General features: G+C 40.9%; 2 protein-coding genes across 4 annotated transcripts; both read left to right on the forward strand.

The window, feature by feature from the left end:
* Positions 1-1,050: 1,050 nt before the first annotated feature.
* On the forward strand, positions 1,051-8,540 carry si:ch211-256e16.3 (kelch-like protein 20). Of its 3 annotated transcripts, none has more exons than XM_044332274.1 (12): positions 1,051-1,198; positions 1,501-1,812; positions 1,911-2,045; positions 2,134-2,325; positions 3,151-3,294; positions 3,774-3,960; positions 5,056-5,202; positions 5,367-5,495; positions 6,659-6,835; positions 6,980-7,126; positions 7,252-7,417; positions 7,867-8,540. In XM_044332274.1, exons 2-12 carry the CDS (start codon positions 1,522-1,524, stop codon positions 8,015-8,017), a joined length of 1,866 nt encoding a protein of 621 aa, XP_044188209.1. In that variant the 5' UTR covers positions 1,051-1,198; positions 1,501-1,521; the 3' UTR covers positions 8,018-8,540. The 3 variants fall into 3 exon arrangements, with proteins under 3 accessions (XP_044188209.1, XP_044188210.1, XP_044188208.1); XM_044332275.1 differs by having other exon boundaries at positions 1,051-1,186; XM_044332273.1 differs by lacking the exon at positions 1,051-1,198 and adding an exon at positions 1,245-1,377.
* Positions 8,541-9,531: 991 nt separating this feature from the next.
* LOC122967497 (cytochrome b-c1 complex subunit 2, mitochondrial) lies at positions 9,532-15,765 on the forward strand. The gene is made up of 14 exons (XM_044332171.1): positions 9,532-9,639; positions 11,519-11,620; positions 11,712-11,861; positions 12,028-12,092; positions 12,217-12,273; positions 12,387-12,511; positions 12,804-12,901; positions 13,061-13,118; positions 13,552-13,647; positions 13,756-13,955; positions 14,074-14,154; positions 14,253-14,329; positions 14,450-14,603; positions 15,440-15,765. Exons 1-14 carry the CDS (start codon positions 9,607-9,609, stop codon positions 15,521-15,523), a joined length of 1,380 nt encoding a protein of 459 aa, XP_044188106.1. The 5' UTR covers positions 9,532-9,606; the 3' UTR covers positions 15,524-15,765.
* Positions 15,766-16,164: the final 399 nt, after the last annotated feature.

Consider the following 16,164-nt stretch of genomic DNA (forward strand, 5'->3'; position numbering starts at 1 on the left):
CATAGTGGAACTTTTAGCAACTAAAGAACCTGATATTTCTCTCTGTAGTTAGTGGAGACCAACACAAAGCTAAAAGGAGAGTGAATATTGGACTTACATTTGCCAGTTGGCCTGAGACATGACAAATAATTCCTGATGTTGCTCTGTGTCTGCTGGATTTGTAAATAGGCAACAGTTTGCTAACCATTACAAACTTTATAAAATGATAATATGTCAGTGTTATGCTTACAGCTTTATAGTAATCCAGCCACGATCAGCAGATTTAGTTCAAATTAGGGAGTCATTGTTGTGAGTGAGTAAATTATTTCATAATTGTACCTTCAAGGATAGGTTCACAAATTAGTCTGTCTGTCAGGTGCTCATATGAACACTGAAAGAGGTTTTCCTCGCTGTAATCATTCTTCCTGTTCATACTGGTTATTAAAAGATCCCCTTCAAATGTACTTTCATTGTAGATGATGGGGGCCAAAATCCACAATGTGTCCACGCGATCATTTTGTGCAAAAATGCATTTTAAAAGTTTATCTGAAGCTTATATGAGACTTCAGCAATCTGAGTTAGTCATATCAAGTGGATATCTGCCAGATTTACAGTCAGCATCAAATCTCCCTCTGTGTTTCCCTGTTGAGCTGGAGTGGAAGTGTAGCAACAAAAAGGACTTTGGCACTAAAAAGACTGTAACGTTGAAAGATATCTACTTGATTTGTCTAATCTGGATTAGCCTCAGATAAATTTTAAATACATTTGTGCTCAGAAGGAGGCTTGTGGACTTTGGTCCCATCACTTACATTGAAAGTGCATCATGCCAGTATTAACAGGAGGAATAATTACAGCAAGAAAAACCTCTTTCAATATTCAATTGGGCACCTGACTATTGTTTTAAGACAGCCTTGAAAAAATGTGAACCCGTCCTTTAAACTGAAATAACTTCAATTATAACTTAAACAAAGAGAGAAAACGATGCTGGAGCAAATGCAGACGCTGTAGTGAAGCGAAGCAGGAAGTACTCGGAGGTGAACTCTCTTGACCTGTGCTGCGGCGGTGGGAGGAGCTCCTGGTGAGAGGCGGTATATGCCGCTGCACTCTGTGTGGGGGGAGAGTACCTGCTCTGTTAGTAGTCACGATTATGTCCATCAGTAAATATGTCTCACTGTGACAGCTGCTGAGCGTGTAATATCGCCTTTCTGTAAGTTACACTGTAAGTATTCTCCTGAAGCGAGTCGATATCTATCTCCGCCTCCATCTCGCGACACTGCTAAGCCTCATTAGTGAGCTAGTTAGCTGACGTTAACTTAATAGACACAATCTCGGCTCGTCTCTGCCGTGTTGCTTCTTCTGCGACTCTGTTTCAAATTTACATCTTAAATGAGTGCCTTAGTGAGTTAACTTACTACTTATCCGACTTTCCAGTGCAGGATTAGTAGCTAAAAGCTGAAGTGAGCATTTGACGTCAAAGTGTCCCTAACTATCTTGTCTGTTATGCCTCCACCAACCTCGCAGGCTTGCCTAGCAAAGTTAGAAATGGCTGAAATAATTGCAGTCAACGCCGGTTTACCGTTGCCGTCCACCCTGAATGCCACCTTCCCGGTTCCTCAAGACGGCTGCATCGTTGCTGCTGCTGCTGCCGCTGCTCCAGCTCCTCTGAGCAGCGAGGACTACCTGTTTGTGGAGACCAGGCACCCCAACACTGTCCTGCAGGGCCTCAACAGCCTGCGGCTCAACAACGCCTTCTGTGATGTGACTCTTTGCTGTGGAGGACAGGAGTTCCCCTGCCATCGCATCGTGCTTGCCTCCTTTAGCTCTTACTTCCAGGTAAAAGCAGGTTTCTTCACAGTTATGCCAGGGCAAAACGCACAAGTAGTCAAGTTTATATGCTGCAAAATTAATTTCCCTGATTTTCAACTCCACAGGCAATGTTCTCCACTGATCTGATAGAGTCCAAGCAGGAGCGGGTTGCCATCAATGGAGTTGAACCTCAGATGGTTGGCATGCTGGTGAGCTACGCCTACACATCAGAGGTCTACATTTCTAAAGCAAACGTGCAGGTAAAGTATTCTCACCTTTCCTTCTCCACTGTCACCCTTCATGATTAGCTCCTGACTAGTGCTGAAATACAAACTCAATCTTGTCTAGGCGCTGCTGGCAGCAGCCAACCTGCTGGACGTCATGGCTGTCCGAGAGGCCTGTTGTCGTTTCATGGAGCGTCAGATGGATGAAATGAACTGTGTGGGGATTCACTGCTTTGCTGAAGCCCATTCTTGTAAGGTGTTGGAGAAACGGAGCATGGATTACATTCTTGAGCACTTCAGCAGTGTTTCTCAGCAGGTGACAAACTGATTATTGTAGTCTTTTAATATTGAGTCCTGTGCAGATCAGATGGACCCCCTGATGGTCAATATAGGTCAAATCTTCTATTGTCATATACGTAATTTTGTAATGCAATATTGATTTTTTATATTGTGATAAAGTGAAATGAAATAAAACACTAACCTTCAGAGAATAAGAGCAGATATTTCAATTATTATTCAGTGATTATGTCCAATCAAAATGGAAGGAACCCTTCAAAAGCAAATAATCAAGTTCATACAAAGCCGCCTTCGCTCGTGCCACCAGCACCTCCCCACCAGGATAATTGAACCTGGCAGTGTTGTTGTTTTCATGTGTGAAAGGGGCTTAGCAAAGATAATCTACCCTGCCTGTCAGCAGTCGAACCAAGGCCTACAAGTGATTATCCTCCATGGACTGGAGGTGTTTAGTAAGCAGGTTGAGTAGGTTGAGTTTGTTAAATGGGACCTATTCTGCTCATTTGCACCTCTAAATTTTTATTTTGGGACTCCACTAGAGTAGCTTTGCATGGGCGCTGTGCGTGGAGCAGATGACCATGTAAAGAAATCCGTCATAAGCGGACGTCGGCTCAGGCTGAAAGTAGAAATAACTTTTTGAAACAGAGTGTTCAGAGCAGTCTGAAGCTGGTGCTTCTTGCTCACAGGGAACACTTCTACATACGTTTACCTCTTTATTTGACACTTTGGCCACATTTAATATGAACGGCCGACATTGTAACATTATATGTATGACTGAAAATACGGAAAAGCATAATAGGTCCCCTTTTAAATGAATCATGTTCTCTTCCTATGTCCTTTCCTCCAGGAGGAGTTTCTGTCTCTGTGTGTGGACAAACTGACAGAAATCCTTGCCAGCGACCATCTCAACGTGCCCAAAGAGGAGTTGGTGTTTGAGGCTGCCATATCGTGGCTGAGTAAATGCCCTTCTCGCAAACAGAGCTTTGAAAAGGTCAGATTAAAATGAACGCAGCTCTATGATCAGCATGTACAAGACATTCATAAATGAAGAATTATCTTCAGATATTATACAAATATTATAGCACTAAATATTATAGGAAATATGTGATGCAAGTTCTGTTCTCCTCAAGCAGAGCTGTCCTGCTCTCTAGATATCTTATAATTACCTTACTAATTTCAATGTAGGCTTATTTTAGTCTACTGTAAGTACATGTTGTGCAGCTGTTGTGGGGGAAAATGAACAAAAATATAGTGTAAATAAATATCAGATCAGCAGATACTGACTGAGCCCTGTATTTATGGCGAAATGATGATAACTCATACCAAACACGGCCTTTCGCGACATGGATACCACTGGCAAGGGCCATGGGTATTGTAAATTTCCTACTGGATAAAACTTACTTTAAACACTTGATGTTAAGTGGCAGTTCAGTTCAGTTAATCAGATTTCTCTCCTCTCATGTGCTGGAGGTCCTCGAGCATATCCGTCTGCCTCTCATCAGCCCTTATTACCTCCACGATGTGATCGAGTCTCAGGATGTAGTGAAGGAGAACCAGGGCTGCCAGAGGCTCATCTCCGAGGCCAAGGACTACCTGTTGCTAAAGGACCGCCGCGGAGAGCTCTATTGCCCGAGGGCACGACCACGCAGGTCCACAGGTAAACCCAGTCACATCCGCACACGCACCTGCATTACAACTAAGAGCCATTTTATTCATTCATTCATTCAGTCTTTATTTCTACTCAAGATCATTGAGGGGCGACCCCTAAAGTTAAAAGTAGTCTTTCCAAGTTCAGACCTAACTTGTGGAGCATGAAGCAAGAGCCAGTCAGTAGAGTGGGTCTGATAGAGCCCATCTGAGTAACAAAGCCTTTCTGAAAGGTAATATAGTAATTTCATAATAACAATATTGTTGATATAAATAGTATAAAGAACTGGACCTAAAATTGAACACTGTGGAAGAACTTTTATTACTGATAAAAACTCTGATAAAATAGCTTCCCAATTTAACAGATTGTTGTCTCTCTGATGAGTAGTTCCTGAACTAATTGCATTCATTGATATCAAATCCCATATTATGTAGCCATTATGTGGCCTCTGCAAGAGCAGGCAATGGTCTACAGTATCAAATGCTGTGGATAAATCAACAAAAAGTGCCGCACAAATCTTTTTTTATTTTTTTAATACTGATCTGTCATTTAGGACCATACTAACAGCAGGCAAACTAGAAACACATGTACAACTGTATTAAAATACGAAACACATTATTGTTCAAATAGAGTATTTTTATGTCTTAATGCATGTCTTTAAGGGGTCTTTAAGTTTTTGTAGACTATAAATTCAGTTTTTGTGATCAATTCCTACCTTTAGTTGAGTGAGAGATTAAATCCAGAAAATACTCTGATTTGGCTTTCCACACCATGGATGTGCATCTGTTTCTAAGTCTTAAAGGTTAGCACTGAAAACATTTCGTGCATGTGAGAAATATGCTTCAACACACACTATGTCCTTTACTCAGAGAGGTATACACTCAAGCTTTTCCCCCTTTCTTTTAAAAAAGATACCTCCCACTCGTTATTATGAGTCATTAGAAAGCGTTTACACCTGGTTTCTGCCCTTATGCTCCGTTACATACAGTACATTTTATCCTACAAAGGCAAATTCTTTTTTTTTTTAAATTAACGTCTATTCAAAGGCCAGCATCCCTCGCCTCACTCCTCTTTGTTACTCTGCTCCTGTTTCCATGGCAACAGGGACGGCTGAAGTGATAGTGACAGTTGGCGGAGAGGATGACAAGGTGGTGCTGCGCAGCGTCGAGAGCTTCGATCCCGTGACGAACAAGTGGAAGAATTTGGCCTGCCTGCCCTTCGCCGTGAGCAAGCACGGGCTGGTGGTTTCAGGTGAGCGGACACTGTCGGCTTCAATCAGGTTAAACTCATTCATAACTGATTGTATAAGCCCACTCCATATTGTGTCTTCTTTTTCAAATGAAGAACTAAGCGTAGATGTGGTGCACATGAAAAGTGACATGTTTCTTTCTCCTCCTCTCTCGGTCTCTCTGTAGACTCCACTCTGTATTTGGCGGGAGGGGAGTTTCCTGACGGCTCAGCCAGCAGGGAGATGTGGCGCTATGACCCCTGCTTGGACTCGTGGATGGAGATGGCTCCCATGAATGTGGCTCGATCAGAGTTGGGTAAGGCTGTGTCAGAGACATTTTAATAAAGTATACAGTGTTTCCCCGAGGTTCACCTGAGTCTTTGTCCAACCTGCAAGTGGATCAGTAAGGTAACCTGGAACACCCGAGGGCTCTGGTGTGTTCCCAGGTTATTTAAGCTTGGGAAATGGGGGCTCGTCCATTCGGGTTAGTTTGCTAAAGTTTCTTTTGTGCCTCAGGTAGCGGTTGGGCGCATAGTGATTGTGCAGCTGATGAGGTGATTTGGTCCAGCTGCATGCTGGCTTTTTGGGCTGCATGTTTTGTGGCCAGAGCTGTTTTGTTTGTTGGTTTAGCTCTGGTTTTTGGGAGATACACCATGTGTTCTTTAGAAGTGTTGGTTTCTGACCTGGTTTCAGATTGTTGTGTCTTTCAGAAGTGTTACTGTCCTGTTACGCTGAGTCAACCAAGGGGAAACACTGTAGTTCTTTGTTTGTGACACTGCAGGCATTGAGATCTTTTTTTTTCTGTTATCTTGTTTTATCCTTTTTAAAAGTTTTTCTTGCACTGTTTAGCTTTGTGTTGTACACCACCTTCTGCCAAATGTTGAAAAATGTTTTTGTTTTAAAATGTTGACTTCACCTTCTTCAGGGCCTGGATATCTTCATTTGACCAACAAGCACTCTCCATAGATCCTTTTCACAGCAGCCATTTTGACTTGTCAAAGCAGAAAAAGCACAGGTGGAATTAAATATGTTAACAATGGCTGAACTCCATTTAGGTGAGCCTGTCTCAAGGCTCCAGTACTGAGCATCTTCACTCACTCACTGGGACAGTTAATGGAATTGAGCTTTCATTAATGTCATTATTCACACCTGTGCTTTTCCTGCTTTGACAAATCAAAATGTCATCTGTGAAAAGGGTCTACTCTTATTTTATTTTTAAAAAAATTTTTTAGTGTTGGGTGCATTGGTTCATTCAGACAGGTAGGAGACAAAACATGGTTACTCATTTTGATTTTAATCATCCTTGTTCCTCTTGAGCATGGCTGAGATGTAGTTGCTGGATCTCATCCCTAAAGGAGGCACTGAACAGTTGAAACAAAAACAGGATTTGTTTCCTGCAGTGGGAAAAGGCTATTAGACATTGTGTCCAGAATGTTAATGTAAAAAGTTATCATCAGTGATTCCCCTCTTTCCTCACAGGCCTGGTGATGCTGGACGGCTTTGTGTATGCTGTGGGAGGTTGGGAAGGACGCTCTCGTCTGGACTCTGTGGAGTGCTACAACCCCGACACCAACTCTTGGCAGTTCACCGAGTCTGTCAAGATGGCCGTCACAAGTCCTGCAGTGGTGGCCCTGGATGGACTGCTTTATGTTACTGGTACCAAACACGAGTTCCACACAAGAACATTATCTTGACGTTGTGCTTTTTATTTAAAATGGTTTTTACCAACAGTGTTTTTAGAGTTTTGTTTGCTGCTGTCCTGTTGGCAGTGCGCTGATATTTCTCTGTGTGTCCTGGTAGGTGGTGCAGTTCTAGAGGATGGTGATGGCACAGACCTTGCACAAGTGTACAACCCTAAAACCTCTACATGGACAGAGGTTTCCCCGATGCAGATTGCTCGCTCTGGTTCAGCAGCATGTACACTCAAAGGAAAACTCTATGTAATAGGTATTGTACTTTACAGCACCCTGTCCAGAACGTAAACCTTTGCTGATTCACACACACTAATTAATGACAGAACAACTCAAAATTAAATTAAGGATCACATTGACTGTTATATTTATTTCTTGTAGGCGGCTGGCATGCCTCAACAGAAAACACAGATAAGGTGGAGTGTTATAATCCCAAAACCAACCAGTGGACCATGTGTGCCCCCATGAAAGAACGACGCTACCGGCCTGGTGTCGCTGTGGTGGATGGAAAGATCTATGTTCTGGGAGGAGAAGAGGGCTGGGACAGGTGAGGAATTATATGAATAAAATGTAGAGAAGATACTTGTGCACATAATAGGCATGTAATCCCCCACAGGAACCTTTTTAGGAATGCAGGAACTTTTTCAGGAACTCAGGAACCATACCTGCGTTTTGACTGGGTAACCAGGATTTACTTTGGTTCCTCTCCTTTTGTACAGCCTCATTCACACAGTTAGGAGTTTTTGTTTGATTTGTTAATCAGACTAATTTGGCTAATCTTCAGATGAAATACAACCAGGAATGTAAACACGGAACTTCAGGTTTCTGATTTGTTAGTTCCTGTGGCTCCTCAGTACCTGGAACTATTTGGTTGAAAAGAGGCATTAGATTAAAAACAGAACAAACACAATTATAGCTTTCTTTTATTAAAAAACATTGTTACTTTATCAATGTTAAATTTACAACTGGTTAATGCTGATCAATCTTTGAATGCAGATATCACGACACTATTGAGAGGTACTGTGACGAGACTGACGCATGGGAGATTGTCGGAGAGATGCCCACCAGTCGCAGTTGGCTGAGCTGTGTGTCTCTCCAGCTGAGGAAGGACATGAGCAGCAGCCCTGGTACACCAAACGACAACTAAGTGAGGTTGTCAAACGGCAAGTCTTTTGTGGTTATTTGCACCCTCTTCGGGGACAGTGCACTTCAAAGCTCAGTGCTGTGGAGACCAGTTAACTGAAGAGAAAGGATGCCTGGATTTGGCACATTGCTGTTTGAGCTGTTACTGGAGGCAAAGAGGAGCTGGTTTTTAATCAGTGACAATTTGTGGAATGAGTCTCACTCACTCGGGTCCCTCCTTTGGTGTGGCGACAAAGGAAACGTCGTTGACCCACATGAATCTCAAGTAACTGATCGACAACTCAATCAGCAGTCTAAGCTCAGTCTCTGTATGATGTGAACATGTTAAGGGTTGTGTTTTAATGTCCGAGCGCCTCAAATCTGTGAACATTTTCCCAGCCAACATAGTGTATTTTTGTATTATTATTATTATTATTATTATTATTATTATTATTATGTGACGTATTTATTTGGAGTATGACGAGCTGTGAGAATTACATTTTTTAAAAAAGATCCTCTAATAAAGATGTTTAATTCTACACTGTGAATGCTTGTCTTGTTTTCTTTTTTTCCATTTCACATTTCATACATCTTCTAAAACACAAATACACTGAGTAACCAGAAAACTAGAAACACATGTACAACTGTATTAAAATACGAAACACATTATTGTTCAAATAGAGTATTTTTATGTCTTAATGCATGTCTTTAAGGGGTCTTTAAGTTTTTGTAGACTATAAATTCAGTTTTTGTGATCAATTCCTACCTTTAACAAAAATTATGTTTCATTGAAGGCTTAGTCTTAGAAAATAGTTAATTTAAACAGAGCCAATGGGAGTTTGTGGAAGCTAATTCTGCTAGGAACAGAAAATGGAGATGATAAAAATACTTGTTAAGTCAAGCTTTCACTTTCTCAAATGGGAAAGTGTGTCCAAACTTTTGACCGCTACTGTATATTTCACACATCATTTTTACTGGCTGCTATTTGACTCAATATTTAATAGTTTTGACTGAGTAATCATAATTTTGTCTAAGTCAAAATACTGACTTACAAAGCCAGAGTTTGACTATGTATTAATTTGGCTCATGATTTCCTCGCTTTACTTGGTAAAAATAAAAGAAACCAAAAACCTGCACACCTGAATATGCAGCAGGTGTGTTGCAGGAAGGTGCAACTTGAAAACAATGAGGACTGCCACACTGTTTCGCTCACTGCTAGAATATTAATTAGTTGACAACGTTAACGTAAGGTAACAACGTCTGTCGGTCCGATCTTCATAAAACTCAAAATTTTAAAAAGTGACTAATAAAGTAATAATTTCGGTTTTTTGTCATAATTCTTTTTTTTCTTGAAATCTAGAAATGGGCCTCCACAACATGATTATGAAAATGTTATCTAAAGTTAGCTCATATCTTGATGATTAACCTCAAACAAAAGAGTGATGATAGTTTTTGAGACTTTGAACCACCTGCAGCTGTTGGAGGTTCATCTTGACATCCTGAATCATCTTTGATCCTCTGCTCAGCAGCGCAGTGGATTGTGGGTACGACGTGACGTCACCGAGCGGCCATATCTGTCTTTCTGTACCCGGCTGAAGGAGAGAGCCTGGAGTCATGAGGGGAATCCGGCCTCTTAACGCTCTCCCCGTGAGTCCTGTGTTTATTCGGTTTAATGTGAGGTTTGTTGCCGGCTGGACTTTATCTTCGCTCGTTGTTGTTCGCCATCAGCTTGAAAACTGAAGCCTTATTTAGCTGTAGTTAGCCCCGTCGGCTAGTTAGCTTGCTAGGTGGCTAAGTAGCTAATGCGGGTTTATCTTATGAAAGGCTTGTTGACATGGTTTTAACTGACAGATTGACTGACACCGTCTTCTTCAAACGTTCACATTTAGTGTAAGTGAGACTAAATGTACGTCAGGCGTGCAGTGAAATAGCCGGTTTCTTCGCTCAGCTAGATGCAAGCTGAAGGTCATCTCCTGACGCGTGTAATACAATTTTTTGAGGAGGTGCCTCGAAGCAAACAACACACCTAATTTGGTCATCTTTTTTTCTCATAAATTGTCACAGTAATCAGTCTTTGTTTACACATGCTCACTGTGTCCGGTTGTGGTCGCTATGTATTAGATTTGGAGGGGTCATATCAGGTCAACCTACTGTCTCTTCTTGAGGACAGTAGTCAGTCTGCAGTTTGACATGTCATAGATTGGACTCAATAAATAATCAATTGTACAGTTGATCAACACAACTAATGGTTGGTAATGTTAACAAGGAAAAATACCAGATCATAATCAGCTTTATAGACGCTCAGAAAGACTTGTTTGCTTCTCTGTTTTGTATCATAAATAAAATAGTTTAGGTTGATAGCTGTTAGATAAAGTTTAAGCCCTCACTTATTTTTGATATTTTATTGACAGTTATTATTGCACAGTTATTGGACATACAAAAATATACATTCATTTTTTATCTAGATTAATAGAGGGTGATATGTGGACATAACCTTCTACCATAGCAGTAATTTTGTATTGCAATATCATGACTAGTTGACTAGCTGCATCAGTTGATTGATTGATTGTTAAGTCAATTGACAAAAAAATTATATCCCACTATTTTCTATAATAGATGAATTGTTTTGAGTTGATTTTTAAGAAAAAATTGCCAAACATCTCTGGTTCCAACTTGATATCTTTGGGCCTTGGGCAGACAAGACATCGTAGGTTGCACTTTGAGATAACAGTAATTGACATTTTTCAACACTTTGACATTTTATAGACCAAACAACTAAAAGATTAACTGATGATGAAAAGAATTGTTAGTTGCCACTCTAATCATAAGGTAGTCAATTTTCTGGAAACTCAATAGAGAAAATAACTAGATCTGTTTGTGGCTAAACCAGCGAGTTTAATAAATGAAAATCAAGCTACTTCATCACATTGATGAAAATACTCTTTAAATCCAATATTACCATAAAGCAGACCTGCTCATTTGTTTGCACCATTACCCAAATTGTTCAGCACAACCATAGATATTAATGGAATCACTACTTTGATATATAAGTGGTCAAATTTATGAAATCTTTGGTAAAGATCATCTTATTACCCACTATCAATCCAGAGAGAAGATTGCAGCACAAGATCTTAGAATCAGGGTGTCTCAAGTACACGTTTTTTTTTTTTCATAACAGGGTTAAGTTGTTGACAGCAGCTGTTATGAAACATTAGAGGTCATGTTAGTTTTCACAGGATTAAGATTTGTCCAATCTGATGCCAGCCTGATTTGTGGAGTGCTTGCTCTTCAGCATGAGTAAGAAAGTAGTTCCTTCTCTAAGTGACCATTTAATCGGACCCCTGATGTTTACACTACTTAAAAGCTGTGCCACTTTCATACAGAAACCCTGCTGGGTGAATCAAGGGTAGTGGAAAGTAGTTGAGCAGGTTTTTGTTCTTGTGGCCCATTACCACTCAAGAGGAAAAGTTAAACAGCGGCCAAACAAATGAACGATCTTTTAATTTGGTTTCACCTTTTCTCGTAGAAACGTTGCTATGCTGCTGCCAGGAGGAGTGAAGCTCTGACTGAACCTCTCACAGGCCACAAACCATCCTTAGCCGCTCCTCTCCCTCCCCAAAATGTCCAGGTGGGTGCTGCTTTAGTCTACACATGAATGACATATTTTATTAATGCATAATTGCTCAGAAAATGCATATCATTTTTCTTTGCTGCTTCAGGTGTCCAAGCTCCCAAACGGTCTGGTCATCGCATCACTGGAGAACTACTCCCCCTTGTCCAGTGTCGGTTTGTTTGTGAAAGGTGGGAGTCGCTATGAGGCTGCGGGAAACCTGGGCGTCTCCCATGTGCTACGATTGGCGGCAAATCTGGTAATTTGTGAATGTGTGATGCATTTAGAAAAACTGTGAACTTTTTTTTTTTTTTTTTGTAGTTAAGCTGCATTATTCACGTTCACAAGTGTCTTCACCTCGCTGTGTGGTGTCAGACTGTGGCAATGATGCCTTATTTAATCAAGATTTTTTTTTTCTTTTGTAGACTAATAAGGGTTCGTCTGCCTTGAAGCTCTGTCGCAGTGTGGAAGCACTGGGAGGCAGCCTGAGGTCAGTGAGGGTACTCTCTACACATGCTCACATTCACAGTCCCGCTATAAATAAACAAGGGAATACTAGTGCAACCATAGCCCACCACATTGAACTAACTGTGTTGTCATCTCTTTACCTGCAGTGTGACATCATCAAGAGAGACCATGGTCTACTCTGCAGACTGCCTGAGAGATCACCTGTAAGTGCTCCTGTCTTATAATGTTTTTACTTACTCTGTTGTTTTATGCTGCATTTATTTAGAAATCCTCTATAGTCATGTTGATGCCTTACTGTGTCTGTGTGTTTTACCAGAGACACATTATTGGAGTATGTGGTTAACGTGGCCGCAGCTCCAGAGTTTCGACCGTGGGAAGTAAACGACCTGTTACCCAGGCTGAAGATCGACAAGGCTCTGGCTCAGCAGTGTCCTCAGATAGGTGAGTACCAGAGCAGCAATTCAGCTACTGAACACCGGCATTTTCATTTTGGAAATTGTGTCAAATTGCATCAAGTCAGGCTTTAAAAAAACTGCATCAAGTGATTTTTGACTTCTAGGGCCAAAGCAAATGGTAAAAAAAAAAGCTTGAAGGTTCTTGAATTTTTTGGCCTTCTCCCTGGGTTCTTATTGCTAGATGCTTGATAAAGATAGAAGATTTTCAGTTGAGTCCCAAGTCTACTTCTTGGATGCCCAGTTTTCCTCAGCTTAAATTCCTCTATTTTCTCCTGCAGGCATAATTGAGAAGTTGCATGAAGCAGCGTACAAAAATGCTCTGTCCAACTCTCTGTACTGCCCTGACCACATGCTCGGTCGTATCTCATCTGAACAGGTATGGATCTGTGCTTTGTTTTTGTTTTTTTTCTCTACATAAGAAAACGAGTAAATTCTGAGTCATGATAGCAACTTCAAGACCAATTTGAAGACCATTATTTGTTAGATTGTGCTTAGCTCTTACACACCTCTCCTCCTCCTTATCCTCCTCCTGTAGCTGCAGTCATTTGTTGAGGACAATTTCACCACTGGCAGAATGGCTCTTGTAGGACTAGGTGAGTGTCTACTAGTGCTGTCTAGTCTCTGTATCACAGTTGTTCTTTCTCATCAGGCATTGCTTATTGTGTCTCCAATTTACAGTCTCATTGATTTAAATAAACTGCTTTTGTGTGTGTGTGTGTGTGTGTGTGTGTGGGTGCGCACAGCCTTCTCGAATGTCATTTGGCTTCTGCCCAAAGACACAGAGGTACTGACTCAGTACTGGTATGTGATAAGAGGCCGGCAGTGTTACTAATGGTTTTATTATGTGCAGATTTGTGTGCGTCAATGTGATAAGGCTGACTTGACCTGCAGACAATGGTTGTCTGAATGACGGTACCTCATGCTCGTATGGCAGTTTCTGTTCTGTGAATACAGTATTTTTTGCGACAAGAGCAATCATGAAAGTTCACTGTGTTAATGTTGGTATTCTCTGATTTATGCGTCCAGGTGTGAAGCACTCTGTCCTGAGGCAGGTGGGCGAGGGGCTCCTGAGTGTCCGCAGTGGGGCTGGAGCACCTGCAGCAAAGGCTTTGTACCGTGGAGGTAAAAGCTGAGCTTTAAAAGCCACATCACACTCTTTGAGATTTGTTGCTGCATTGTTGTCATGATGGTATTATGTGTGTGTGTGTGTGTATGTGTGCGTGTGTGTAGGTGAGGTGCGGGTGCAGAACAATGACGACTTGGCCCACGCATTGATAGCCAGCGAGGGTGGCGTGTCAGGTAGCGCAGAGGCTAATGCCTTCAGTGTGCTGCAAAGGATCCTGGGAGCTGGCCCACATGTGAAGAGGGGCGCCAACATCACCAGCAAACTGAGCCAGGGGATCGCCAAAGCTACCACACAGCCCTTTGATGTAAGTAAAAAAAAAAAGTTTTTGGTATATATATTGTTTACTCTTGTACCACATTGCATCAATTTAAATAAAGAGAGATTTGTCTCCTAATGTCAAATAACCTCTGGCTGTCTTTCAGGCCTCAGCCTTCAATGCCTCATACTCTGACTCGGGCCTGTTTGGCATCTACACCATTGCACAAGCTCACTCAGCAGGAGAGGTGACTGCCAAATTCACTCCCACCAAGACAAATGTAACTACACAATACCAGAATGTGCATTTTTACTGAACCCGTACTTGTTGCCGTCCTCCGTGTAGGTGATCAAAGCTGCCGTCGCTCAAGTGAGAGGTGTGGCTGAGGGAAACGTGTCAGAGGCTGACATCACCAGAGCAAAGTGAGTTCAGAGGGCATGTGGGGGAAAGCATTTGTGTATCTGACAGATGTTACTAGTGCAGTTCTGACTGAAAGACAGAAGTTCAGAAAATGTTCTTGACTGTTTGACGTCTCTGCACAGGAACCAGGTGAAAATAGAGTACCTGATGTCAATAGAGAGCTCTGAGGGCCTGTTGGAGGAGATCGGCGCTCAGGCTCTGACTACTGCAGCGTACCAGGTCCCCGAGACTGTTCTCCAGGCTGTAGACTCCGTTACCAAGAACGATGTGGTCAAGGTGAGTGCCTTCACTGAAGAGGTGGTGAAATAACAATCTTTAATCATCATAAGTTCTATTCTTGTCACATCCTCACAGCTTTTATTTAATTTTTTAACCAGAGATACTAACATTTTTTGTTAAATTTAAACTGTTACTGTGTCTAAAACATAAAAAATCAACTAGTGTGTTTGTATGAATTTAGTGCTAAAGTCTGTATGTATGTGTAGGTTTGTGAGTGTTTGCATGTATGTTTTTGTGTGTACATTATGACGCCTAAAAAAATAAACACAACTAATTGAGATTTTCCCACAAACATTAAGAGACACCTAAGGTATTTAATTTGTGTGCATATTTATATATTTATTCATTTAAATGTATACTTGTGCACTTACTTTATTGTAGTTGCATTCTGTTTGAGATGTAATTTGAAACATGCCTTTTTAGGAAAGGAAAATAAATATTGTGATGACTAAACTAGAGCTGTCGACAAAGTTTTAGCTTAATCATTTAATTTGGTGAGTAAAATGTCTAAAAAATATCTAAAGCCCACGCTGACATCTTCATATTACTTGTTTTGTCCCATCAACAGTCCACAACTCAGTGATTTTCAATTAACAGTGAAATAAAATTAAAAAATTCACATTTAAGAAGCTGGAATCAGCAAATGTGTTTTTGCCTCTTTTTTTTTTTAAATTTGATTTTCTGGCAATCAGGATTAACTAATCAATTAATCATGTCAACACTAGAATAAAGAAATATTTGCTCTTGAGTTCTTAATATTGCTCATAAAGTAAGTCTAGTGAATTAAATAGTTCAGGCTAAACAATTCAATAATCTCTGCTCTTTATTTACAGGCTGCAAAGAAATTTGTGGACAGCAAGAAGACCATGGCAGCTAGTGGACATCTCATTAATACACCATTTGTGGATGAATTATGAAAATAAAATAAAGGAACCGGTGATTTAAGTCGGGCATACTGTGCCTGGCTGCTTGAAAAGGAAAGAGGACCTCAAAGCTACAAGCAACAATTCATTTGACGTCACCAATCATTTGTAGTCTGTCCCGCAGTAAGTGTAAGCACCAACAAGGAGCTGGAGAACATTAATGCAGACTGTCTTTTTGGGTGTCTTGTCAACTTAACTGTATATCTATGTAAATTAAAGTAATGACAGTAATAACAGCCTGTTGTCACTTGAATTTGTGTTCGGAAATGAATCCAGAGTAAAGTTTTAGGGTTGTATCAGGAACGTGAGGGTGGTCCGGTGGTTTAAGTGGCTGTTCTACCAGCAGGCTCTTTCAGCTGAGAAATATTGTTCCATTCATCAACCAAAAGGGGGACCCAAAGGCACAAATATGATTGAACGATGCTTTTAATCCAGTGCTGAACAGTTTAAATTTAGGTTTATGCAATCCTGTTTTCATTTGTGCAGACAGTATATTAGGTGTAAATTTAACAATGTTGGAATAAGTATTTTGGTCTTAAAATAGCACTCATTATGCAGGCAAGACTGGCCTCTTGTCAATATAATATTTGATTATTATAAGTGATGAATGAGCAGCATTAAATGTTGCAGCTGGT

Source organism: Thunnus albacares, chromosome 17, assembly GCF_914725855.1.
Source record: "Thunnus albacares chromosome 17, fThuAlb1.1, whole genome shotgun sequence".
In the NCBI taxonomy this organism is placed as follows: Eukaryota; Metazoa; Chordata; class Actinopteri; order Scombriformes; family Scombridae; genus Thunnus; species Thunnus albacares.

Coding starts and splice junctions, on each gene's coding strand:
- si:ch211-256e16.3 (XM_044332273.1), top strand. Junction 3,295..3,773: donor GCAAACAGAGCTTTGAAAAG/GTCAGATTAAAA, acceptor CATGTGCTGGAG/GTCCTCGAGCATATCCGTCT. Junction 5,496..6,658: donor TGTGGCTCGATCAGAGTTGG/GTAAGGCTGTGT, acceptor CTTTCCTCACAG/GCCTGGTGATGCTGGACGGC.
- LOC122967497 (XM_044332171.1), top strand. CDS start 9,607: ATGAGGGGAATCCGGCCTCTTAACGCTCTCCCC. Junction 13,956..14,073: donor CTACCACACAGCCCTTTGAT/GTAAGTAAAAAA, acceptor GCTGTCTTTCAG/GCCTCAGCCTTCAATGCCTC. Junction 14,155..14,252: donor AAGCTCACTCAGCAGGAGAG/GTGACTGCCAAA, acceptor TCCTCCGTGTAG/GTGATCAAAGCTGCCGTCGC.